Raw genomic sequence first — 26,180 nt, 5'->3', positions numbered from 1 at the left:
CAGACATGCAATGTGAGCAAAATACTAATGCACATAAAAAATAAAGTCTTAAAACCTTGATAAAAAATTTAAAAGTCTAAAATAATAAAGTGAATGGCTATCACATCAACAACAGAAAAACACCCTTGGTGGAAACCCTTCATCTGCCAAGACTGGGATAGCCAGAACTAACCCCAAGGCTGTGATTCAGCTAGCCAGGGCAGAACTCAGCCTTCTAAGCCACCATTATCTTAATGGCCTCCGAAGCCTTTCCCGGCTAATGAAGCCACTTATCTCCTCCCTCCCAACAAACTGTAGACACCAGACAGACCCAGAATGAGATGAATCCTGGTATTTCTTAATTACCATATGTTGATTGCTCGGAATGAAGAAACATCCAGTTTTGTATGGAAAAAAAAAAAAAAAAGGCTGCAGCAGGAGATCCAGCCTATGTTCTTTCTACTCATGGCGTCTTAAAACCTCAGGAAGTGCTCAAACCCTTTGCACCCTAGCTCATAAACCAAACCCCCGCTGTGGCGGCATCCTGGGCTTTGCATGCTGATCAGTAGAGGGCGCTGCGGCCCGAGCTGCAGAGCAGAACAGCGAGTGCGCAGTTCGCCGCTAGATGGCGCCTCATAATCGTCGCTGAATGGTCGCCTCCAGCCCTAGCCTCCTGCATCCTTCCTTGGCCATGGGGTCTTACTCCTACATCCTTGGCTATGGGACCTCTGCCCTGCATCCTTAGTCATAGTTCCTTCGCCCTGCAGCCCTCCCGCCCCCTTCCTTCCAGGCCCCGGCTGCATCTCCAAACACAGAGTCAAAGTCAAATCTGGCTGAAAATACACCATCTGCCTGTGGGGGAAAAAAAAAATCTCGCTGGCGCTGTCACGTCAGCACCCGACGCAGGTTAATAACCGGCCTCGGAGCAGATGGCTGCTTTTTTATAATTACCGGGTCCCGGTCTTAGCTTACTCCCCTCTGCTTCCTTCCCAGCGGGAGCAGGTGTGTGTCACACCACCGTGTGTGCCCTGCCACCTGCTGCTACCAGCTACTAGTGGAGACACAGCCCTGTAGGGAGTCCCTTCTCAGGGAGGCCTGGACCTAGATTAAACAGCAGAGTTTAATAGAGAGGACACGAGACCAGCACGCCAAAACTTGGAGGGTAAATTCATGAGAGATTTTGATTGAACAACACATACTTTTAAATCCAGCTATTTCGCTCTGGAGGTATCTGTCATAGTCCAAAGATTCTATCACAATCCAAATTTCGAAGATACACAAGCTTGTTCCTGCAGCGCTTGGATGACAGGAACTTGCCTAAAAGGCCACCCTTGCACAATCCCAAATGCTGTAGTATAAAGGATATTGTGTAACCATTGCCAGGGTTTCCAAGAAGTTTAGAATAATTTTTCTTTTTTTTTTAAGATTTATTTTAATTATATGTGTACACTGCAACTGTTTCCAGACACAGTAGAAGAGGGCATCAGATCCTTTTACAGATGGTTGTGAGCCACCATATGGTTGCTGGGAATTAACCACTGGGCTATATCTCTCCAGCCTCAAGGACTGAAGACACATGGTGGTTCACACCTGGCTGTAAATCCAGTTCCAGGGGATCTGACGCCCTCTTCCCGCCCATGTGGACATTAGGCACACCTGTAGTACACTGACATACATGTAAGCCTAACACCCACACACACACAAATACATACATACATTTTAAAAAGAAATATGAAGTTGGTGGTGCATGCTACAGAGGCAGACGGAGTACAGTTCTCTGGACTTTTCTAAGTTTTCAGCAAGAAAAATCAGTTACAAATAAAAGGAGATGAATAGTTTCTAAGAATTGTTCTAAAATACAGAGTTGAAGGTGGGCATGCCTGTAATCTTAGAACATAGGTGGCCGAAGCAGAAGGATAGTAGTTCGAGACAAGCCTTTAACTACACAATGAAACCCTATCTCAAAAATAACTCCAATCTAAACAAAATCAAACCCGTTAAGCCAAGGCCAACCCCCCAGAGCTAACCCCAGGACGAAACCATCTACAGTGGCTGGTTCCGAGCGAATCCAGACTGCTTCCTCTTACTGGTCACATCCTGGCTCCCCCTTTTTTTATATATATATATCTTTTTATTACATATTTTCCTCAATTACATTTCCAATGCTATCCCAAAAGTCCCCCATACCCTCCCCCCCCCCACTCCCCTACCCACCCACACCCCCCCCTTTTTTGCCCTGGCGTTCCCCTGTACTGGGGCATATAAAGTTTGCAAGTCCAATGGGCCTCTCTTTCCAGTGATGGCCGACTAGGCCATCTTTTGATACATATGCAGCTAGAGTCAAGAGCTCCGGGGTACTGGTTAGTTCATAATGTTGTTCCACCTATAGGGTTGCAGATCCCTTTAGCTCCTTGGGTACTTTCTCTAGCTCCTCCATTGGGGGCCCTGTGATCCATCCAATAGCTGACTGTGAGCATCCACTCTGTGTTTGCTAGGCCCCGGCATAGTCTCACAGAGACAGCTACCTCTGGGTCCTTTCTATAAAATCTTGCTAGTGTATGCAATGGTGTCAGCGTTTGGAAGCTGATTATGGGGTGGATCCCTGGATATGGCAGTCTCTACATGGTCCATCCTTTCGTCTCAGCTCTAAACTTTGTCTCTGTAACTCCTTCCATGGGTGTTTTGTTCCCAATTCTAAGGAGGGGCATAGTGTCCACACTTCAGTCTTCATTCTTCTTGAGTTTCATGTGTTTAGCAAATTGTATCCTATATCTTGGGTATCCTAGGTTTTGGGCTAATATCCACTTATCAGTGAGTACATATTGTGTGAGTTCCTTTGTGAATGTGTTACCCCACTCAGGATGATGCCCTCCAGGTCCATCCATTTGGCTAGGAATTTCATAAATTCATTCTTTTTTATAGCTGAGTAGTACTCCATTGTGTAAATGTACCACATTTTCTGTATCCATTCCTCTGTTGAGGGGCATCTGGGTTCTTTCCAGCTTCTGGTTATTATAAATAAGGCTGCTATGAACATAGTGGAGCATGTGTCCTTCTTACCGGTTGGGACATCTTCTGGATATATGCCCAGGAGAGGTATTGCTGATCCTCCAGTAGTACTATGTCCAATTTTCTGAGGAACCGCCAGACTGATTTCCAGAGTGGTTGTACAAGCCTGCAATCCCACCAACAATGGAGGAGTGTTCCTCTTTCTCCACATCCTGGCTCCCTTTAAGGTTCATGCCAGGCCTAACAAAGGGATTCTATTACAACTCTTAACTTTTCTAAAGGCTTGGGTGTAAGCAACTGCAGAATTTGACATACTGTTCAAAACGGGGCACATGCCTCTACTCACAGTACTTGGGAGGCTGAGGCAGGAGGATTGTTGAGCTCCACAGCCTACACTGTACAGGGATATAGTGAGGCCCCGACTCAAAATGACAGAACAAAACAAAAAAGAAACATCCCCTAACTTGAAACACTGAGCTAAAAAGATCTTACTTGGGATCTCATTGCCCCGGATCTGCCAACCAACATCTTCACCTCTGTACTAAAGGCTGGCAACTTCAGAGCTATAGCAACTGGAGGTAGTGTTCTGATTTTAGACTTTTGGCTTAAGGGGCTGTGAGCTAGGGGTTGTGAGGGTCCCTTACTGTTTAGCCGGGAGAATGGGAACAGGAATGTCAGGTTGAACCAGAAGAGCCAGTTTCCAAAGACAGCATCTGCTCACAGCCCTGCCCCAACACCTTCCACTGACATGGTGAGTTCCAGGTCACACAGGCAACCCAGCAAAGGCTCACTGAGGCAGACTGTAAGACAAAGCCTTATCCCCATGGGGTGAAGTCCACAGGAGGCTTCCTTTACACAGAGAGATCTGTACTGCAAAGCTGGCCCTTAGACCAGCACCTCCCTCAGACTGCAGAAAGTCTGGGCTGCCGCCACACAGAGAGCCCCGGTCCCAGCACTGCCTACACAGGACTGGGGCTGGAGGGCTGGTGGAGGTTAAACATGGCTTGCAGTAACATGGCGCATGCTGGCCAGAAATGGCCGCCACGAACCGGGCCAGGGAGCTTTTACCTGTCCTGTCAAGCCTCAGATGGAGCAATCTTCCTTTTGATGTTAAAGGCTTCAGAAGTGGTTTCCACAAAATACACAGAGAGTGACTTTTTCAGGGAAAAGTAATTTATTAGTAATTTGATGATAGTCGGGTAGTAGTTCTGAAAGGATATAGCATGGGGGATACCTTGGGGTGGAACTATCTGAGGTTGGGATACCCCACTTCAGAGACAGCATACATTTGACTAAAACTATTTCATGTGAAAACATGTCCCAAACCTGTTTGTGAAAACTGAGGGACCACATGGTGCTCAAGCGAGGCTCTGGGTTCTAGGGACACCAGGCCAAACTCCAGCTTCCGTGGCTAGCAGCTCAGTGGTTTCAAAAAGCTTAAAACTGGATTCTAGGTCTCTCCTGTCACATGTTTCCTTCCTGGAGGAATTCCACAGGAAGTGATTTCAGAACAATAACTTCCAAAAATACCTACTGAAGTCTCACATAAAGGTATTATCTCTGTAATTCCCAACACTTGGCAGTGATGGAGGCTGGAGAATCAAGAGTTCAAGGTCGTCTTTGGCTACATAGAGTTGGGGGCTAGCCTGGGCTACATGAGATCCTGTCTCAAAACAAAACAAAACACAAACACAAACAAAAAACTAAACAAAGAAAAGGCAAACAATAAGAACTTAAAGACTTCTAACAACAACAAAACGTATTTGTCTTGGCTTGGAAATGCCTGCCTGTAGTCTCCGAGTTCAAGGGGCTGAGGCAGGAAGAAAGACCAGGAGTTTGAGGCCAACCAGAATCACATGGAGAAACCCAGGTTTAAAAACCCAAACCTAGAGGAGGGAGATTGTTTAGCCATTGATGCCCTAATGGAGGGCCTGGGTTCAGTTCCTAGCACCCACATGGCGGCTCACAATTGTCAGTAACATCGTTTCCAGGAGGTCCAGTGCCTCCTGTGGCCTCTGTGGGAACCAGACACATACATCGTACTTATATAAATGCAGACAAAACATGTAAAATAAATAAGTAAAGATATAAATAAATAAATAAACAAACAAACAGAAAGATATGAAATACATAGCTTTAAAAATATATATTTATTGAGTGTCTACCCCACAAAAGCCATGGTGCCAGGCAGGAGCAAGCTGGAGGCAGGAGAAGTGACCGAGACACATAGCTCCTGCCCTCAGTGAGTGAGCACCTCCAAGGAGGGATAAGGAGGAAGTATCAAATACTTAATCAAATGGATACAATGTTAGATGTTGAGCTCCAGCACTGGGACCAACCGACCAGACCAAAGCTGAGTCACTCAAGGGCTGGGACCAGGCTGGGCGGGAATCAGCAGAGAGGAGGACTAGGAGCAGCGCTCAGGGGTGGCACTTAGCCTATGCAAGGCCCTGGCTTCCATCCACAACACAAGGAAAACAAACAAGCTAATGTCAGATTTGAGCCTCCGTCACTTAGGGAAATGGAGGCGAGGCTAGCCCAATCCATAAACAGCCAGTGTCACGGGAGGTTAATCTAGTTTTCTTGCTGTTTCCACTTTCCCTTGCTCGCCCTTGTCCACCCTCTCTCTCCGTCTCACCAGGGCACTTGCTGCCTCTTGATTCCGTGACTGCAAATAAAAGCTAACTAAGAAGATGTGTGTGTCCCCACCTATCTCCCGGCTTCCACAATGTCCGGTTGTCCTTGGATTCCTGGGCCCAAGGATGTTCCCCCTTCAGCTTTTCAATTATCTGGGACCGTGGGTATGGGTCTGCACCATAGCACCTAGCTATGTTAGGATCTCTGAACTCAAGTCATTGGTAATTTTGTCTTTTCACACAAATGAATTATAGATTGCAGCCAGCAGACAGGAGAACACGGGAGGGCTTAGGAAAAGTAGAGTGGACAACAGTCTTTGAGGTAAAGCTAGGTATGGTGGCACAAGCCTACAGTCCCAGCTATGTAGCTTGAGCCCAGGACTTCAAGGCTAGCCCAAGGAAACATAGTAAGAAGAAAAAGAAAACAGAGCTAAATGAATTTAGGCTACGAAAGTGGAGAGAACAAAAAGAGTCCAGAATCGACATGGAAAATAAAATATAATGAAGTGCCATGATTTTTCTTAAGGAGGCAGAAGAAGCTCCTACAAGCTAAACTAAAGTTACTCAAGAGCGTCTAGGGCATAGCCTGTAGCAGAGAATAGAACCTGCCTGGCATCTGTGGCTTCACTCAAAGGAGGGACAGTTGTCACCATGAGACCACTGGGAAGTCCTTAGCCAAGGGAAGGAAACACTCAGCAGGTTAGCACAATCCTGACAAGAGCTGGCTCTGAACCCCAAGACCCCAGAGTCTAAGGGGATTCGATCCTGTGACAGGTACCTGGAGGTACACTTCACAGAAAGAGAAGCATCTGCTATGGTCGGCCAGCCAACAACATGAGAACCTTTTAGACCCACATGGTCATCGGGAGGACTCCAAGCTGTCCGTGAATGCCTACAGCAGGCACGCCTGTACCCTTCCATAGCACACACAGCCCAAGAGGCATGGCTGATGCCTCTCCAGCAGGACGGTCCAACAGAATGCACTAGCATGGCGGCTTACAATCAATGCTGGTATTAGACAAGTTTCCCAGAAGTCAGGCTTCCCCCATTCCCTGGTCACCTTCAATGAGCCATAGAATCATCTAAAATGAGAGCCCCACTCCCCAGGGGGCGGGGCCTAGTCCTCATAGCGGATCTCAGCCTGCAGCTCCTTGGTGACATAGGTCGTTAGCATGGCCAAGAGCCTCTGCTGCATGGCCTGGTTGCTCATGACCAGAGCAGTCAGCTGCACTGCGTCTGTCCAGTCCAAGTTCCCGATGATGGCCATGGCTTCGTTAACAAGTTTCCGCTGTTCAGCGGGGGGGCAGCTCCATTAAGATCTGAGGAACGGGCTTGAACTGTCCACTCGTCATCCAGGCACCTAACAGGCCCCCAACGGTCCCCCCTGGAAAACAAGGAAGGGCTCAATTAGTCAGCCTCATTCCCCAACAATGGCCTTTGTTTCTTGCTGAGAGTCATGACAAGTGGGGACATTCACCAGGTCACAGCACGCCCAGCTTCTGCCAGGCACTCTGCAGGGCAAAGGTTGATGTGGTCTCTAGTCCATTTGGTCCACATAATTGATACTCAAATTGGTTGTTCCCAATGCCCCTCACTTACACCCTCCCTACCTCAGAACTGTGCCAACTAAGATCCCCTTCATGACTGAGGAACACCCCCCCACCCCCACCCGCTGTGGCTCCCAGAGCAATTTGTCTCCATAAAGGAGAAGCCGAGAGGGACGTGCATCTTCTGGGGAAAGCCATTTGCCTGGAAAGGCTGGGAGCCTGAACCATTTCCACAGTGTGGCGGTCTTAGGGGTTTCTATTGCTGTAATAAAACACCATGACAATAAACAACTTGGAGTGGAAAGGGTTAATTTCATCTTACACCTCAGATCATACTCCATAGCTGAGGGAAGTCTGGGGAGGAGCCTGGAGGCAGGAGCTGATGCAGAGGCCACAGAGGAGCGCTGTTCACTGGCTTGCTCAGCCTGCTTTCTTTTAGCACCCAGAACCGCCAGCTTAGGAATGGCACCACCCACGATGGGCCAAGCTCTTCCACATCAATCATCAATCAAGAAAATGTACCACAGGCTTGCCCACAGGCCAGTCTAGCAGGAGGCATTTTCTCTGTTGAGATTCCCCATTCCAAAATAACTCAAGCTTGTGTCAAATCGATATAAATTCAGGGGGGATAGGAATTGTGCCCTTGAGCTTAGGGAATTCCTAGAGAACTCACATGGGGAATGACTCTGGTGGCAAGGCAAGTTGTTCTCTTGGAGATTCTGTCATCCCATTCCTCCAAACAAACCTAACAGAATTTACTAGTTCTCTTTCCAGAGGGGCTTGGTTTTACTTTCTCTTACTTTTTTTTTTTTTTTTTTTTTTGATTATAGAGCCAGGGGCAGTCTAGAACTCTTGATCCCCCTGCCTCAGCATCTCAGCTGAGTATCATAAGTGTGTGCGAGCCTCCTTGCCCAGTCAGAAAACACTATTTTTAGATTTCTGCTTTCACTGTTTTTCCAGGTGCTTGGTATTGTGGGAGAAGCGTGGGAGAGCGGCTCAGGGGCCAGCCAAGCTCTCTTAATAGGCATGCATCCTGTCTGTCTGTCTGTCTGTCTGTCTGCCTTTCCATATTTACATCCCAAACACCCTCCTGGTCCCCTTCACAGAGTCCCTCCCTCCTAGAAACATTGTTTTTAATTTTTATTTTTTTAAATTTTTTTTGTTGTTGTTGTTTTTCAAGACAGGGTTTCTCTGTGTGCCAGACAACCGCTGTCACTGGGCACATTAGATCTGTATCTTCAAAGCCTCCCATGAACTGTACATATCAGCAATCAGACAGTCACAGATGCAGCCTGGGTAGACTCAGTTGTTCCCAAGGGACAGAATATGGGGTAAGAAACCAAAATCGCAAGGGTGGAAAAACTCATCACACATGACCTTGACTAAGTTACCAAGGTCAGCCTCACTGGACATGCCACGGGATGCCGTGTATCCCTGGACTGATGGAGAAGATACTTCACCTCAGGGGCGTTCCCTCCCAAGGCTCAGGAGAAGCTCCTCACACAACTGAGAATTCTATAAAACACCTGCCAGCACCCCCTCTCCCCCATTATCAAGGTCAGGAAAACCAGGAAGGGCTAAGAAACTGTCACGGGCCAGAAGAGACTACGGAAAACGAGGTTTTAAAAGCAAAGTGTTGGGCTGGAGAGATGGCTCAGCGGATAAGAGCACTGACTGCATGCTCTTCAGGAGGTCCTGAGTTCAATTTTCAGCAACCACATGGTGGCTCACAACCAACCATCTGTAATGGGAACTGATGCCCTCTTCTGGTGTGTCTGAAGACAGCTGCAATGTGGTGGCCCACACCTTTAATCCCAGCATTTGGAGGCATTTGGAAGCAGAGACAGGCAGATCTCTGAGTTCCAGGACAGCCAGTGCTAGACAGAGAAACCCTGTCTCAGAAAAACAAACAAACAAACAATAAAAGGTGTCAGCTGAGCATAGGGGCCCACACCTTTAATCCCAGTACTTGGGAGGCAGATGCAGGGGGATCTCTGAGTCTAAAGCCAGCCTAGTCTACATAGTGAATTCTAGGACAGCCAGGGCTACACAGTGAGACCTAGTCTCAAATTAAAAAAAAAAAAAAAAAGTGGCAACTGGAAGAAAAACAAGGCCACTGAGCACTGACTGGTCAGTCACAGAGATCTCACAGGATTGCATGAGTGCTGGCGGCTCGGTCCCGACCGGGAAACATTCCCACTAAAACTAAACCTGACTGAGGGACACACAGGGATTTTCTGTAAAATATTTGCAACTTCTACATATTGCTACTCCAAAATGAATTTTTTTTCCTTCAAGAAAAGGCCTTTAAAAAAAATTCAAGTAACTGCAAACAGAAACGCAGATGAGGAGTCGGAGGCTGGCACCAATACTGGCTACCCCTACCCTACAGAACAAGGGGAAAAGGTTTTCCTACACACTTTCCCCATTAAAGTGGGCACCCCTCCTCACTCTGCTACAGCATCCAAGGGGCAGGGCCCCATCCTCCCTGGTGTGAGGTAGTCCAAAAACCAGCCTACTGCGCCCCAGCCCCCCTTCCCCTAAAATGTTGTTGGGGAGGAGAGTGCAGGCAAAACGGGGTGGGGGGGGGTGACCATTTGGTGCTGGTAGTAGCAACAATAGTGGTGTCTAAGATTGAACATCGACCAAAAATCAACACGATTGTCCAGTGGTTCTCTGTGAACAGAGGAAAAGATGGAACCAGAACCCTGAGGGTGTGCGGCAGGGAGGAGCAAAAGGAGAGCAATGCTAGCTCCTTAGCGCCTCCTGGAGGAAGGGAACGGCCTAGAGTGGAAGTCGGGAGGCAAGTTAGCATCCTGTCTGCCTTAGGTGGAAGCCAGAGAAATAGAACCTCACTTAGGAGATAGGTGGTTACGTCACTGCATCAGGCCCCAGGTGACAACAAGGTGGGCGGGTCAGCATCTTTCCTATTTACTGTAGTCCAAGAGGCTTAGCCAGTCTCGTGCAGGATCTGGGTAAGGTGGGGCAGAATAACTGAGAAGCCCATCTGACAGTTTGGGGGTGGGGAGGTGAAGGACAAGCTGGGATCTAAGCATCCACTGCACTGACCACACTTTCTGCTGCCAGGTCAGCCTATGGCGCTTGTCAGAATTTCTGAGACGGGGCCCCTTAGGGCCAAAGAATGCTCCCAGGACCCTCTAAGGGGAAGCCAGGAACAGCAGAGCAGAAGGGACCAGCAAAACAGGGCACGCAGAGAGCAGTGTGTCTAAGGGAGGTGCGCAGCAGGACAGGCTGTGGCTAAATGGGAAGTTAGCCTTGGCAGGAGGGGGCAGGTGTGTGTTGGAGTGGAGGACGCAGGGGGCGACTGAGCCAAATCCTGCTCCCCTGGTGTTTCAGAGCCAGCAGCCGGGATGGCAGTGCGCTGTGGGAGACCCGGAGAGCCCTGGGAGCACAGCTTCCGGTCCCAAGGGAAAGCTGCTCTTGGATGGTCCGGGAACAGATAGCACTGCGCATGATCACTGCTTCTTTTTTTTTTTTTTTTTTTTTAAAGATTTATTCATTTATTATATGTAAATACACTGTAGCTGTCTTCAGACGCACCAGAAGAGGGAGTCAGATCTTGTTATGGATGGTTATGAGCCACCATGTGGTTGCTGGGATTTGAACTCAGGACCTTCGGAAGAGCAGTCGGGTGCTCTTACCCACTGAGCCATCTCACCAGCCCCATGATCACTGCTTCTTTGTGGACTCCCCGGAGATGCCCTCCTCTTCGCTTCTTTTAATACTGGGACACCATGATTGTAATTCCAGCACTCTGGCGGCTGAGGCATGAGGAACTCAGTTTTGTCTTCCTAACACCAGTGAACCTCTTGATCTGACCATACTGCAAGCATCTGTACCACCTCATTAAGGAACATCAATCTGGGATACATAGTTTCAGACCAGTCTGACATTCATAGAGATCATCGCTCAAAAACGGTAGGTGGGGCTGGAGAGTAGGCTCAGTGGTTAAGAGCAGGGCACTGGCTGCTCTTGCTGAGGGCTACTGTTTGATTCCTAGCACCCACAGGGTGGCTCACAACCATCCTTAACTCCAGTTCCAAACAACCTGACGCCCTCTTCTGGCCTCTGTGAGTATTGCATGCATATAGTTAATGGACACGCAGGTAAAACACCCATGCATATAAAATAAAAATACTCACTTTATAAATGTTTCATTAAGTAAACAGACCACCCAGCTTATGTCAGGGAGAACCCACTTGTAGGCTGGACTCAGGAGACAGAGACTGACACCCAAGCAGTGTGGCTCTGGAAGCAGACAGCTCCCTACAAATGGGCAGCTAGATTTGGTCTCTAAGGGAAAGAGGCATCCCAGGAAGGGATGTTCATACAAGTCTGACTGCACTATTCCTCCTGATACCAGTGAACCTCTTGACCTGACTGTACGGCAAGCATCTGTACTACCTCCATACAGAACATCAATATTTGATTTACAAGAGTACTTAATGCAGTGGGGATATCAGGACATCGATGCACAAGTTGCTACTAGACCTTTGGAGAAAGGAGAAGCTATGTGTCTTTTAAAGAAAATGAAGCACCCACCGTGACCAGGGGCCAGAGGCAGCAAGTCCAGACAGACTCTGTTCTTGCTCAACCTGAATAAAATATGGGCTGCCACAACAGAAACAGGACAGGACATAGCCATATGATACAACAGCCCCAGCCAAGCGTCCCCAGGACACTTAGGTAGGAGTGGAAGGTGAAGGCAACTCTAAGGAAACGAGATGTGGGCTGTCTTCTCCTGTCGTGGGAGGAAGTTGATGTCTGAGCTCCTGTCTGGGCCATCTGTGTGTGTTCTTCCGTTTCTATGAAATGTAGCTTTCGTTTAATGCAACCTTCTCAGATGTCAACACTGCCACTGAAGGGAAGTACAGAGTAAGCGGGAAGGGGTGTCGGCAACCTGGGAAACTGAAACCAGCCTCAGCACAAAAGAGCCCCCCTCTGCCCAGCCTGCTAGGATATGGGGACTGGAAACCACAGCAGTCAGTGAAGAACTGCCCAGCTGCACGTGGCAGGTGCCCAGCCTATGTGGGGATGCTAACCATACTGTGCTGAACAGTCCATCAGAGGAGAAAGCAAGCACACTGAGCCAAGAGAAGCGGGAAGCAGCAGTCCGTGGTCTCTGCTTCAGCGCCTGCCTCTAGGCTCCTGCCCTGAGTTCCTGCCCTGTCTCTCCTTCATGCTGAAATAAACCCTTCCGACCCCAAGCTGCCTTTGGTCATGGTGTTCTCTCACAGCAGGAAAAGGCACATAAAGACACAGCCACACTCAAGGAAGGAAGTTGGCGGGCTTAGCTTCTTCTCTGGGTCCCTTCTCGGGACCCAGACACCCAGTACTTTTAGACTCAAGGATAGATATATCTCTAGAGAAAGGGCAGAAGAATTCCAGGAAAGGGTTCCTGGCATTGGAGGAAAGGTGCCTGCAGGCTCTGAGAGATACAAACACCAAGGCCAAGAGAATTCTGCATTACACAAAAGCTCAGAAGCTCAGAAGCAGATGGGGCATACCATACAAACAGGACCAGGCAGGCCATGTGACTGGCACCATTCGTACTTACCAGGTCATTCTCCCATGTGTTCCCAAAACCCCAACCATGCTGGAGGCCTGAAACACACTTTGTAGCTCAGGCTATCCTTGAACTTCCCATGTTCCTGGATCCCAAGTGCAGGGATGACAGGCCTGACCCTTGAGCTTTTATGATAGCCCCAAGGCTGGCTGTACCTGTAAAATCACCCTCACTCACCAACAGCTATTCCTGGTGGGCCACCAACCAAGCCACCGACGAAGGCCATTGCCCCCGCAACCATGGCACCCTTTCCAGAGTGCTTGACGGCCGCCTTCATCTTCCTCTCCTGGGAAATGGAGCACAGAAGCCTCATGATGTCATCTACCATGATGGGCATCTCAGCAGACCCTAGGAGATGATTCAGAGAGATAGATAGGTGGGCTTTGGTGTTTGCTCATTTTGTGTACTTAAAAAAAAAAGTATACATGTGTCCTGCTGCATATGTGTCTGTGCCCTCAGAAGGCAGAGACCCACTAGACTAGAGTTACAAACCATTGTGAGATACCATGTGGGTGCTGGGAATTGAACCTAGGTCCTCTGGAACGATAGCCAGTTTTCTTAACTTCAGAGTCATCTCTTCGGTGCATGTTTGCATTTGTTTTTTGAGATAAAGTCTTGCTACATATTCCAGACCAGTCTGGACTCATAATCATTTTCTCTCAGGTTTTTGAGTGCTGGGATAATAGGAGAGATACTACCACTATACCTTATAGCTGAAAGGAAGATTTTTTTAATACACTTATGAGTATTTTAACCCAATGTAACACTTTATAGCATTTTAGAAGGAGCTCCCATCTTCTGGGAAGAATTGCTTGGCCATGTGCATGCCAGAGAGGCACGCAGCCCTCTGTGCTTCTCTGAAGCCAAGAGCCTGGGCATGAGCTAACAAGCTACGGAAGGAAGCAGCCGAGTGGATGAAAGGTCTTTTCTGCCTTCTGATTAACTTCAGACTTCTGACAAATGAGGAAACAGCCTCAGCCACAGGCTTCACTTGCTCCTACCAAGCTAACCTGACCTCTCACACAAACACACTTCCAAAGTGGCTCACGAAACCTTCAATGTATAAAGGCTGTCAGGAACAGGAAAAGCCAAATCCAGATGGCCTCTTGATGTGACAAGGTATCTGAGCCAAGCAAGAAAGTGGGGAAAGGACAAGATTCTGAGCCACACTGGCACTTGCCTGCTGAGCCTGAAGCCAATAGTCAGATACTTAGCTTTAATATGGAGTGAAAATGGGGCTGAAAGTACAATTCTACATGGGAGACAATATGTTTGGCATGAACAATACTTAGAAAAGAAAAGAAAAGAAAAGAAAAGAAAAGAAAAGAAAAGAAAAGAAAAGAAAAGAAAAGAAAGATGAAGAGAGACCATTTATAGGCTAGGTCCTTGTAAAGGATGAGCAAGAGGGATGCAGAGTGATTGACTCTGCACTGTGGACCCTGTTGGGACATTACAGGCAGAGACAAGAGCTAGGCATGGTACCACAAGGCAATACTCAGTACTTGGGAAGCTAAAGCAGGAGGATTATGAGCCCGTGGAGAGCCTGGGTTAGATAGCTAGACTCTCTACCAAGATAAAAAGAATAATGATTACTTAGTTAATTAATAATAAAGAAAACCAGGAACAGTATAAACTACCGAGATGAAACAATCATAGAACAAAATAACTGAAAGATCTCCAGAGGCTGGCTGCTTGGCATGGTGGCTCATAGGCCCAATTTTGGCACTCAGGAAGTAGAAGAAAGGTCAGATGAGTCTGAGGCCAGCCTGGGCTACACAGTGAGATCTGGCTTGCCTGCCCTACAGAGCAAGAGACCATGTCTCAAAACAAGAGCCACCCGGGGGCTTGCAAGATACAGGAAACCATGGGCTTGCAAGATACAGGAAACCACAGGCAGCCCTGAAGAACAGTGAGCCTACGAGCAGTTTGCTAGGATCAGGACGCATTGCCTTGCTGGCTGGGAAGTGAGGGATAGAGGCATTGCCATAGGTGAGGTGGACTGTGCCCCACAGAGGGAGTAGTAGGTAAGGAGAGACCACACGCTGAGAGGCCACCTCATAAGGCTGCTGAGAAAAAGCAGCAGATGTGACACTTCCAAGAGACGCTTCCTGCTCCCAGGAGGCTGAGGCCTTAGTCAGCTGAGGGAACTTCCTGAGGGAGTCCCAGGCTACCATCAACAGGCTGACATTCTCCTGGGCTTTGCTTGGTTTTTCTTGATACCCAAGAACTCCGCAGAATCCAAATCTCTTCATGTAAAATTGTCTCTGAGACTCTGGGAGTTCTGGGCCCTTATAAGGAACCCACGGAGCCACCATACTGTCACAAGGGCTATTTTAAAGAACTTCTGGGGGACTGGAGAGATGACTCAGTAGTTCAGAGCATTGACTGCTCTTCCAGAGGTCCTGAGTTCAATTCTCAGCAACCCCATGGTGGCTCACAACCAACCACCTGTAATGGGATTTGATGCCCTCTTCTAGTGTGTCTGAAGACAGCAACAGTGTCATATACATAAATAAATCTTAAAAAAAAAACTTCTGGACATTGTATGTTGTGCTCTAGTCCTGGAAATGTCCAATTTTGTCACCCCCATCCCCTTTTGAGATTTCTTTACTTACTATGTAACCCAGGCTAACCTGGAACTCATGGACCTTCTGTATGGGGTTCCCAGTACTGTAGGTGTGCACCATCATCTCTGACTTCCTTATCCATGCTGACAAACTTTAGATGAATACCTTCCTTTCAAAAGACTAATACCCCACCCCCAATCTGTAAAGTAGCTAAGCACTTCCTAGTTTAGCTTTGGTGCACAGCCAGCTTTTGGGTTTTTTGTTGTTGTTGTTGTTCAGGTGCAGCCCAGGTCTCAGAGGACTGCAGGACACCACCCATACTCGGAAGCACAAGGCCTGTGACATTCTGGTTCTGAGGGCCAGCTTCAGCACCAGCACAGGCACCAGTCCAAATCACAGAATAAGAATCTGCACTCTCAAAAAGGTGGCTTCCTAACAAGACAAGGCATGTGAAGGAGTTAGGACAGAGATGCACACAGCTGCCCCCTCATCCATAAGGAACACACAGGGAGACTCCAGCAGATGCTTGAAAGTACGGTCAATCCGTCCAGCCAGCCTTTTTGCTCTGGTTTCTTGACCTTGTAACTCCTAAGCTTTGGGGCCATTGTTAAATAAAACGAGGTTACTTGAGCTCATCACTACTACTACTACTACTCAGAATGAAATTTCTAACCATATAGAACAGCCCATGACTTAAAACTTGCATAGCATTTCAAACTCATGAACTGTTCATTTCTGAATTTTTTTTTCACTTACTACTTGGCTGTGAGTAGCCGAAACTACAGAATGTAAAAGTGTGGGCAGGGTGGGGGGAGGGAGCTGGGAATGAGTACTGGACTCACCCATCTTACCCCTGATTACCTACTCAAAGAATTATCTACCTCCAGATTTGCTCTGAATAACATTAAGTCAAAGCCCATGGAGCAGAAAAGAAAAGGTTCCAACATGCACATGCCATTCTCAATCTCTACCACGCCCAGACAAGCCTTTGCCAGAAGACAAGCCAGGCTCCTTAGCAAGTGTCAGGGGGCAGGAGAGCCGGGCAAGAAAGGTTCCGCCCCAGCTGGGCTTCTGCAGTCTCCAAGGCAAGGCAAGGCTGGCCTAGGTTTCCTGAAGAGTAATTCCAGAAGTTATGGCAGCAACAGGCTTTTGTGGTGAAAGAAAGGTTTGGGACCTGGAGTCTATGTGAAAGCTTTCACTTTCTGAATTCTTCAGGCTCAAGAAATTGAAAGGTAACACGCCCCATTCTCCTCTTTCCAGGGGCCACCTCTGTCTGTCTGCGAGGAAGAGATGGGGGGCGCAGAAGACAGGACCTTCCCACGGGAGCAGAACGACTTCAATAATGCTGTCCTCAAAACAGGTCCTGTTCACCGGAAGTCCATCTGCCAGCCATAGGGAAGACAAAAGCTAACTGGGAGCCCTGATGTCCTATAGTCACCCAGACTGGAGGGAAGATGACAGCAGGGCTCCCATACACAGAGGAGGTGAAAAACTCAAACCTTTGGACAGCAGCCTGACCTGAGTCCAATCAAGTTGTGAGGAACAGAGGAGGAGGCCTCAGAGTAACAGGGGGCTCCATGTTCTTTATAGCAATCTTAGACGAAGCTGGGATTCAAATCCCCAGAGTAGAGGGAGGAAATGTGTCAGGGGTAGGGGGTGGGTAAGGGGAGGCTGCAGGGAGAAACAAACAGAAACTGAGTGGAAAACAGGTCTTTGGCCAAATAGCAATATTTGCTCCCCTGTCTGGAATTCCCCAGTTGTACTCTGTCCTCTGTGAAGTTCATCACCCTGTTCTTCCAGCCTACTAAGTTGTTTACTTACTTGATTGTTGGTATTTAAAAATAAGAAGATATCGAGGGTGTGCTGGCTCCCTCCCATAACCCCAGCATGGGGGAGGCTATGGTAGGACTCCCAGATCAAGACCAGTGAAGGTTACATAGTGAGACCCAGTCTCAAACTAACAGCAATAATACAATCTTACATATATCTTAGATCTTCCTAATTTCTCTTGAAAGATCAGAAGTGGTCAGTGGTAGGTTCGCTACATAGCTCGCAGAGTTAACTGACACCCATCACTCAGCAGCACCGTGCCCTCTGCACCCGGCCATGCATGCACCTTATCTACTTAGTCATAGAAGAACGTTTTTCAACAACAGCTCCAATTAATCTGGCCCTTTGATCCCCTGACATTCATTCCTGGCCATCCCTAAGCTAGAGCCCAGATTTCCTCCCTCTCTGGGCCAAGCACAGCAGTCCGCTAGGCAGAAGGCATAAACTGTGGGAAGACACCGCACCGCGCACGCGCACTCCCAAGCATCCAGGTTGCGGCTGGAAGCGCACGGAGCTGCTGACTACTCCAACCTCGGCGCTGCAGCTTAGGCCTTCAGTGTCTCAGGTCCTTTGCATTGAGATGAACAGCTCTAGCACTGGGCCTGACACCGTAGGGTCCCCGACCGGCTTCGCAGACCCCGGCTTCCCCGCGCGCACCTTTACCGAGCTGGAGTCTGGGACCGCCAAGGCACTGAGGCCGGCTCTGCTCTGCCAGCTCCAGAGAGGCGTTCACAGGCCACCGCCACCCTGGCTCCGCCCTCCCACCTTCCGGCTCCGCCGGCCTTCCGGGTCGCCGAGCTCTGGGTCCCCATGAGTCTGGGTCCTCAAGATGGGACAGGCCTGGGGAAAGATCTTGATGGCGGGGCGAGGCGTCCCTTCCGCGCCCCAGCGTCTGATTGACTGACACCAAGACCCAGGCTAGGAAGCTCTGTGCCTGCGGAAATGGGGAGCATCTGGGAGGGGACTCTGTGTCGCGAGGACCCGCTGCCCCCACTTCCTCTCCGCCTGGCCACCCCACTCAGTGCCCAACCTCACGTTTAGGATCTGGGACGGTTCCTGGAAGGTTCTCCTCGATCGCCCTTTGCGCTGGCTGGGTCTGTGACTTGCCGGACCCTTTCTCCCACAGGGTCCTGGACCTGGGAGATGATAGAGGGGCTTGGCTGTCAGGAGCGACTGCTGGTTAATTAACGCTGGGGCCTGCGTGGGACGCGCAGGGGCTGGTATAGCTTTCAGACCTCCTAAGACCAGAACAGAGCCCACTCCACTTGCAGGGCAAAGGGAGCCACTCAGAAAGAGAGCAGAGTAACAGAAAAATCCAGAGAGGCCTAGGGAGCAGTCCCCGCCCCCTGGTCCCAAGGACTCTAGGGCTGGCCTGAAAATATGCCAAATCTGGTATCTCTCCCAATACTGAACTTTAACCCTGAGCAAAGTCTTGAGTACGCACGGTTGTCAGTGACAAACTAGATACAGAGGGACTGGGCTAGCCAATGCCACCCAAATAGAGAGTGTGGCGAGCGAACTCCAGTCTAGGTCCAAGTGGCCCCTAGCGCGATCTGCCAGGTGGGGGTGGAGAGCTGCTGCGGGCATACAGATGATCTGTGCAGGGCCATATTATTTCTTCTTTTCTGTCTTCTTAGAAGGCCTCGAACCCCTTTTAACATCAAGATTCTCCTGGCTGGAGTGGAAAAGTCTGTGCGTTTTCGAGTAGGAGCTTTTGCCCGAGTTTGGGTGACTTTCAAGAGCCAAAGTTAACTGAGGCTAAGAATAGATTAGCTCCTTGCTCTCTGTGGAGCTATGAGGTGAGGCGCTTCAATGTCCCCCGCGGGCAGCGCCCTCTGGTGGCAAGGTCGAGAACCGGACTCGCTTGTTTTCTCCTTTGCCTAAATATCAGAAGTATGTAGCAATGATGGGAACAGGAAAGTTCAGTGGAGAATAGAGACTAGGCTATAAGACATCCACACCGACGATGAATAAAGCCCTAAAATTATCACCCTGACACCTAGAAGTGTTCCTAGACAGCCAGTAGCGGCTGAGGCCGTCTGTGAAAGAGGTGCACAGTAGGTGTGTGTACATCCACAATCCTGTTACTCAGATAGAGCTCCTTCTGAGGCAGAAAGCTCAACAATTTGAGGCTAGCTACCAGGTGCAGGGGTGTACACCTTTAATCGAAGCACTTGGGAGACAGAAACAAACAAATCTCATGAGTTTGGAGCCAGCCTGGTTACAAAGAGAATTCTAGCTGACCCAGGCTACATAGTGAAACCTTGTCTCAAACAAACAAGCAAATCCATCAGGGTTTGAGGCCAGCCTAGGCTGCAGATGGAGACCCTCCCTCAACTTTCTTCCTTCCTATCCCCAAGTTCACACACTGAAAGTCTTTAGTAGTGGACCTTTGGGAGGTGACTAGTGGCCTCATATAAGAAGCCCAAGGGAGCTTATTGTCCCCTTCCTCCATCTATGAAGTGCTTAGCTACACTAGACCTGAAACCTGCTGGTATCTTAATTTTGGACTTCCTTGTCTCCAAAGAAATTGGTTCAGTAGCTCAAATTCCCTATCCTTGCTATGTTGTTACAGCAACTTGAAGGGACTCCCCTGACACTCCCCTGAGCCTGTAGGAAAGATTCCTTTCTGTCTCTCTTAGCTTCTGGTAAAGTTACCAGTCTTCGATAACCCTTGGCTTACAGTGTTAATCTTCTCTATTGCTGCATGGATGTGTGGTGGGGGCGGGGGAGGGGAGGACAGTCTTCTAGCTGCAAGGAATCCCTAACTAAGACAGTTAGATACACAGTGACAGAGTTAGGACTCCAAGTCTTTTCGGGACAATAACAATTCAACCTGGTGGTCAAATGAGATTAGCCCACATAGGCTCATATGTTTGACTATCTGGTCCCCAGTTGGTAGAACTGTTTTGAGAAGTGACCTTGTTGATGGAAGTGTGTCACTGGGGGTGGATTTTGAGGTTTTAAAAGACTGATGACATACCCAGTGTGCTCTCTGCTTCCTGTCTGTGGACCAAAATATAAGCTCTCTGAGGCTGGAGAAAAGGCTCAGTGGTTAGGACTACTTCCTCCTTTTCTAGAGGACCTGAGTTCAGTTCCAGCATCCACGTTCATTTCACTACCACCTTTAACTCCAGCTTCAAAGGGCTCTGATATCTCTGGCCTCCACTGACAACTGCATCTGTGTGCACAAACACACTTAAAAATTAATAAAAATAAGTGTCTTAGGGTTTCACTGCTGTGAGCAGACACCATGACCAAGGCAAGTCTTATAAAGGACATGTAATTGGGGCTGGTTTACAGGTCCAGAGGTTCAGTCCATTATCCTCAAGGCAGGAACATGGCAGAATCCAGGAAGGCATGGTGCAGGAGCTGAGAGTTCTATATCTTCATCTGAAGGCTGCTAGCAGAATACTGGCTTCGGGGTAGCTAGGACTAGGGTGTAAAAGTCCGCGCCCACAGTGACACACCTACTCTGACAAGGCCACACTTCCAAATAGTGCCACTCCCTGGGCCAAGCATATTCAAACTATGACAATAATTTTTAAAAAGACACAAGGGGCTGGAGAGATGATCAGCGGGTAAGAACACTGACTGCTCTTCCAAAGGTCCTACATTCAAATCCCAGCAAACACATGGTGGCTCACAACCATCCGTAATGCCCTCTTCTGGTGTGTCTAAAGACAGCTACAGTTACATATAATACATAAATAATCTTAAAAAAAAAAAGACATGAGCCTCTAGCTGCTGCTCCAGTCACCTGCCACCCTGCCTCTCACTCTGCCACCATAACCTCTAACCTTGAGATTGGAAGCCCAATTAAACCTTCTCTTTTATAAGCTTCCTTGGTCATGCATGATGTTTTATCAAAGCATCAAAAAAGCAGCTAGGACAAACCCATAACATCAGGCACTTGCTGAATGCCAGCTGTGAGCACTACCTCTGAGCACCTGCCCGAGAGATGCATGCCCACTCCATGGCACAACACACACAGAACCCTCAGGCCAGGCCTAAGTCAAGCTTGGTGTGTCCATGAGGACCACCAACACTTCAGTCTTGAGAGATCTCTACTCTGAAAGTGCCGTCCGTCAGAGCCAAGATGTTTGGAGACTGACGACAACCTCGTGTTGGGCTCTGTCACTCTGATGAAGGTTAGTTCATTCTTCGGATTTCGGTAGACGGTTATCACATCTCGTTCCAGTCTGCATGTTTGCTGGGGCATTCCATGAACGGTCATCACTGCCAGGATTATTGTCATTCCGGCCCTGTAGAGCCACAACTCCCTCAGGCTTCCTCACTGCTGAATCTCCCAGGCCCCCAGCCTTTCAAGTGCCAACTTACTCAAGTGCAAACACAGCTTCCAGACAAAGCCCTAGGCAGGCTCCCAACCCTCCCTTACTGTCCTCATACAAAATGAGCACAGGAGCCCAGGCTCTCAACAACCTGAGCATATTGTGAAGATTAAAGACGAGGGGAGACAAAAGGTGTGCTGTCCACTAAGAACAGGACACTGGCTGAACCAGCACACTGGCAGTGACCAGGGTTTACAAGGCATCCTGAGGATTCTACGGGAGAATTTACAAATGAACTGGACAGAGCTCTGTTGCACCCTAAAGCTGCCTACTGCCGGGTATTTGAGAGGCTGAGGCAAGAGGATCATTACAAAGTTGAGGCCACCATGAGCTACATAGCAAGATAATGTCTCACAGAGATGAAACACACAGGCATGAGGAGATGGCTCAGCAGCTAGGAGCACTAGTTGCTCTTCCAGAGCTTAGACTTTCAGCACTCACATGGCAGCTCACTTTAACTCTAGAAATCTTTTGTTTGGTTGTTTGTTATTGTTGTTGTTTTTGAGGTAGGGTTTCTCTGTGTAGCCATGGTTGTCCTGGAACTCACTCTGTAGACCAGGCTGGCCTCGAACTCAGGAATGTGCCTGCCTCTGCCTCCCCAGTGCTGGGATTAAAGGCGTGCGCCAACACTGCCCAGCTCACTATAACTCTAGTTCCAGGGAAATCTGACGCCCTCTTCTGATCTCTGTGGATACCAGGAACACAAATAGTACACAGACATACATTCAGGCAAAACTTCCATTTACATAAAATAAAATTTAAATTTAAAATAAGAACCATATTCTAGGAAAGTAGAAAGGACACTTGCTATTTGGGACAAGGAACCAGAACATCATAGGCGCCAGAGAGGATAATGTGGTGAATGTGGTCCAAGTGTATGACATATTTGAACAAAATGACATGAAACCTAGCTCTCCATACAATACATATATGCTAGTAAATTTGTTTTTGTTTGGTGGAGTTGTGGCAGGGTCTCACTATGTAGCCTTGGCTGGCCTAGAACTCACTACATAGACCACAGTGGCTTTGAATTTGTGGCAATCCTTCTGCTTCTTCCCCCCAAGTAGTGGGATTAAAATCGTGCAATACCACATTCAAGTAGTAATTTAAAAAAAATGTAAAAAGAATTAGACCCACTTCAAACCCCACTCATGAATTTTAGCTTTCCAAATACAGTGTAGAGATGACTTCTGGATGAGCCCTGAGGAATGTGTCACAGATGGCCCTGAGGGGACTTTGGAAGATTACAATGCCATAAAAGATTTAAAAAAAAAAAATCCACCTTGCCTTCCTCTCAGGGTGCGGGAGAGTCTCACACTGGAAGACTTATTTAGTCTGAGAACAATGGGTTTCAATGGTTCTGTTGAACATGCAATTCCCACACAAGTATTTCTATAATTATCCTGTTTCAGTTATGATACAGTCTCTGGAACAATGGGACTTTTATTGTATTGCTATATCTGTTATAATAGATGTTTTATTACAGAAAATTATGGTAGAGTCACTCCTACGATTCTGAAGTTTTTATTTCAAATTGCTCATAGAATGGAAATCCTTTTTTTTTTTTTTCCTAAGTAGTTTTTACTTTAATGCTGCATTGGGTGCATTTTTTAAAATCCTAGTCAGTTTGAGTGTTTCCTCAACAGCCGAATGTTTTCTTTTGCTTCAAACACATACTGTGAGGTCACTTGTATCTACTTGCTAGTCATCCCGGTCAGCATGCTTTCAACCTTTTCTCATCTAGAGGATGCTGGAGAGATAGCTTAGCAGTCAAGCACACTTACTGCTTTTATACAGTACCTGGGCTCCATTCCCAGCACGCACACAGCAGCAGCTCACAGTCACCTGTAGCCCCAATTCCCAGGGATCTGATTCCTTTTCTCACGTCCTCGGGCACCAGGCAGGAAGGTGACACACATATACACATGCGATGAAACACTCATACATATAAAATAAATAATCTAAGTTTTTAGGTTTATCTTGAAAAGTTGTATAATCTGCACTGTGTGTGTGTGTCTGTGGGGGGGGGTGATTTGAATATGCTTGGCTCATAGGAAGTGGCACTATTAGGAGGTATGGCCTTGTTGGAGGAAGTGTGTCACTGTGTACACAGGCTTTAAGGTCTCCTAGTGTTCAAACTCTGCCCAATGAGAAGAGAATCACACACACACACACACACACACACACACACACACACACACACACACACACACACACATCCGGCTGCATTTGAATCGAGTTGTGGAACTCTCAGCTCCTCCAGCACCATGTCTGCCTAGATGCTGTCATGCTTTCTGCCATAATGATAGTGGACAGAATCTCTGAAACTGTAAGCCAGTCCCAATTAAATGTTTGTCTTTGTAAGAGTTGCTTTGGTCACCCAATCTCTTTGCAGCAATGAAACGCTACCTAAGATGGGGGGGTGGATATATGTGTGTGTGCTTTTATATTAAGCTTTATCTTTATTATTTTTAAATCATATGTAGGTATGTGTGTCTGCATGTGTGTATACATGACTGCAGGACCCTGAGGCAAGAAGAAGGCGTCATGTCTCCTAGAACTACAGTTACAAATCATTGTTCAATCTATGTCACTTGGCCTCATGTCCTTGGACAACACACCATGATGGAGAGAGTATGTGTCAGAAGCAGATCTTTAGCACAGAGGGAATGGTGATGGGGTCAGAGCCCCCAGGATAGAACACTCTCAGGACCACTTCCTTCTTCTATGCTGTGCTGTTCCCACTTCTTAATAATGCCACTGAGGGACTGGTCCACTGATAGGTCAGTGCAGAGTCCTGCATGGCCGTGCAGAAGGGACAGCGGGATGCAGTTTCCGCCCTGGAGTAGAGCTAGGCGGGGTGTGAGCCTAGGGTGACAGTTGCTAGACAGAAGGCCTGTTTGTACATTTTACTTTATGTTCTTCCTTTGGAGCAATGTCCTCTCTGCCATTATCATGACCCCATGATAATCAGAGACAGCACAAGTCCAGGAGTCAAGGGTGTGTCTAATGTCCTTAGCAAAATGGGAAATGCAGTGACCTTCAGGACAGCCTTTAAGGCTGTGGCAAAGAACTCTGAAAACATGAGTTCAAGAATGTATAATTTCTCAGCTATGCAAAGTATGAGGATGCAATATGAATTATATGAGGGGCTTCACAGATCTAAAAGAAGAGAGGTGCTGAACTATGAGCCAGCTTGTCAGAAAGATATTAAGGAAGGAGGTAAAGAGATTTAGGAAGTGCGGATCGCAGAGCAAGATCCCACCCAGCTAAATTTATTGTTTGTGCTTATAAAGGCTGGTGGCTCTCTGAATTCAATTTGCCATGTTTTCTTTTAAAAAAAAAATGTACTTGCTATCTTTTCTTAAGAATCAAGGGCCTGTAGTCATAAAATGCTGATTCACAGGATAATCAAAAGGGAACTTGGAATAAATGACTGAATTGATTATATATATATATATATATTTAGTCTGAATAAAAAATAAAATATAAAAGACTAGTCTGCAAGAGAAAGTCACCCAGGGAGAATGGTTTAGAGAGCTCTTTTGGAATTTTTTTAGCAGGATTTCTGACTTTGCTCAGAAAACCCAAGAATATTTTCTAGCAGCTTTTCTGACTTAGGTTGGAAAACCCATGAGCTATCTAGAGAGCTTTTAGAATTTTTCCTAGCAAGAGCTCAGCTGTCTGGAGAGCTATCTCAAGCAGAGCACAAGGCTGTCAGAAAGCCACAGATGAACTTGGAATTGTTCTTCTGGCCACGCCCAGACATCCCTTCCCCAGAGCCCCTCTCCAAGCCGAGGCTGGACCTTGGGAGGTCAGAGTCCTCAGAATACAGTTATTTCTGAGAGGATCATCACTGACACGCCCAGAAGTGTGCCTCATTAATATGACTCCCCCAAGTCATCAGCCTGCCTGTCCCTCCCTCTCTCCTGTCCCCTCCTTCTCCTTTTCTTCTTCCATTCTTTCTTCAGGGTCTCACTATGAAGCCCTGGCCTGGAACTCACTATATAGACTAAACCATCCTCAAACTCACAGCCATGTTCCTGCCTTTGCCTTCATAGTACTGGGATTAAAGGTGTGTGCCATGGCATACCCCCTCCCTACACTGGTCTTGAGAGACAGAATCTGACTACATAGCCTAAAAACTGTCTTTGAGCTCATTATCCCCCTGCCTCAGCCTCTCCAGGACTAAGAATACCAATATGAGCTGCCAGGCCTTGCTTCGTAGGATAGTCTGAATTAAAAATAAAAGTCTGGTTGTGTTAAGATAGAGGTGCTGTATGCTGCCACATGTGAGACTCTTGTGACATTAATAATAGAGAAATCAGAGGCTTAGCTTATCCTGTGCACAAGCCCACACACCATGCCCACCTCACTAGATGCTTCTTAGTCCAGTCAAACTGACAGCTAAATAAACCACGGACAGCAGTGGCTTTGGATCATCCCTGGGAAAGGGGAAGCCTCAAATCCTGGGCTGCACACCCAGCTTTTAAGCCATTCATCCTTCCTACAAGAGAATAAGGTCTACGGAAAGTCCCCCACCAGTACTACACTCTGGGAAGCTGTCTCTGACCTTATGTCAAGCCAAGAGATGCTGCTGATGTTGGAGGGGCAGATCCTAGGTCTAGAGAAGCATGGAGGCCCCCAGTTGCACACTAAAAAGTTAATGTGCA

The 26,180-nt window shown here is 47.8% G+C and overlaps 1 protein-coding gene, 1 long non-coding RNA gene and 1 pseudogene across 3 annotated transcripts; 2 read left to right on the top strand and 1 right to left on the bottom strand.

The window, feature by feature from the left end:
* Positions 1-4,143: 4,143 nt before the first annotated feature.
* Positions 4,144-18,495, bottom strand: 1600014C10Rik (RIKEN cDNA 1600014C10 gene). 2 transcript variants are annotated; one of them, NM_001085385.1, is given in 4 exon segments: positions 4,144-6,921; positions 6,923-7,008; positions 12,936-13,106; positions 18,191-18,495. In NM_001085385.1, coding segments are annotated over 3 exon segments (426 nt in total). In that variant the 5' UTR covers positions 13,096-13,106; positions 18,191-18,495; the 3' UTR covers positions 4,144-6,741.
* D530033B14Rik (RIKEN cDNA D530033B14 gene) lies at positions 17,930-19,140 on the top strand. The gene has a single exon (NR_165180.1). It is a non-coding gene; the product is annotated as an RIKEN cDNA D530033B14 gene (long non-coding RNA).
* Positions 19,141-25,040: 5,900 nt separating this feature from the next.
* On the top strand, positions 25,041-25,098 carry Gm22203 (annotated as a pseudogene).
* Positions 25,099-26,180: the final 1,082 nt, after the last annotated feature.

Source organism: Mus musculus, chromosome 7, assembly GCF_000001635.26.
Source record: "Mus musculus strain C57BL/6J chromosome 7, GRCm38.p6 C57BL/6J".
NCBI lineage: Eukaryota > Metazoa > Chordata > Mammalia > Rodentia > Muridae > Mus > Mus musculus.
The sequence above is the reverse complement of the archived record's forward strand: the minus strand, read 5'-3'. Positions and strand labels throughout refer to the sequence as shown.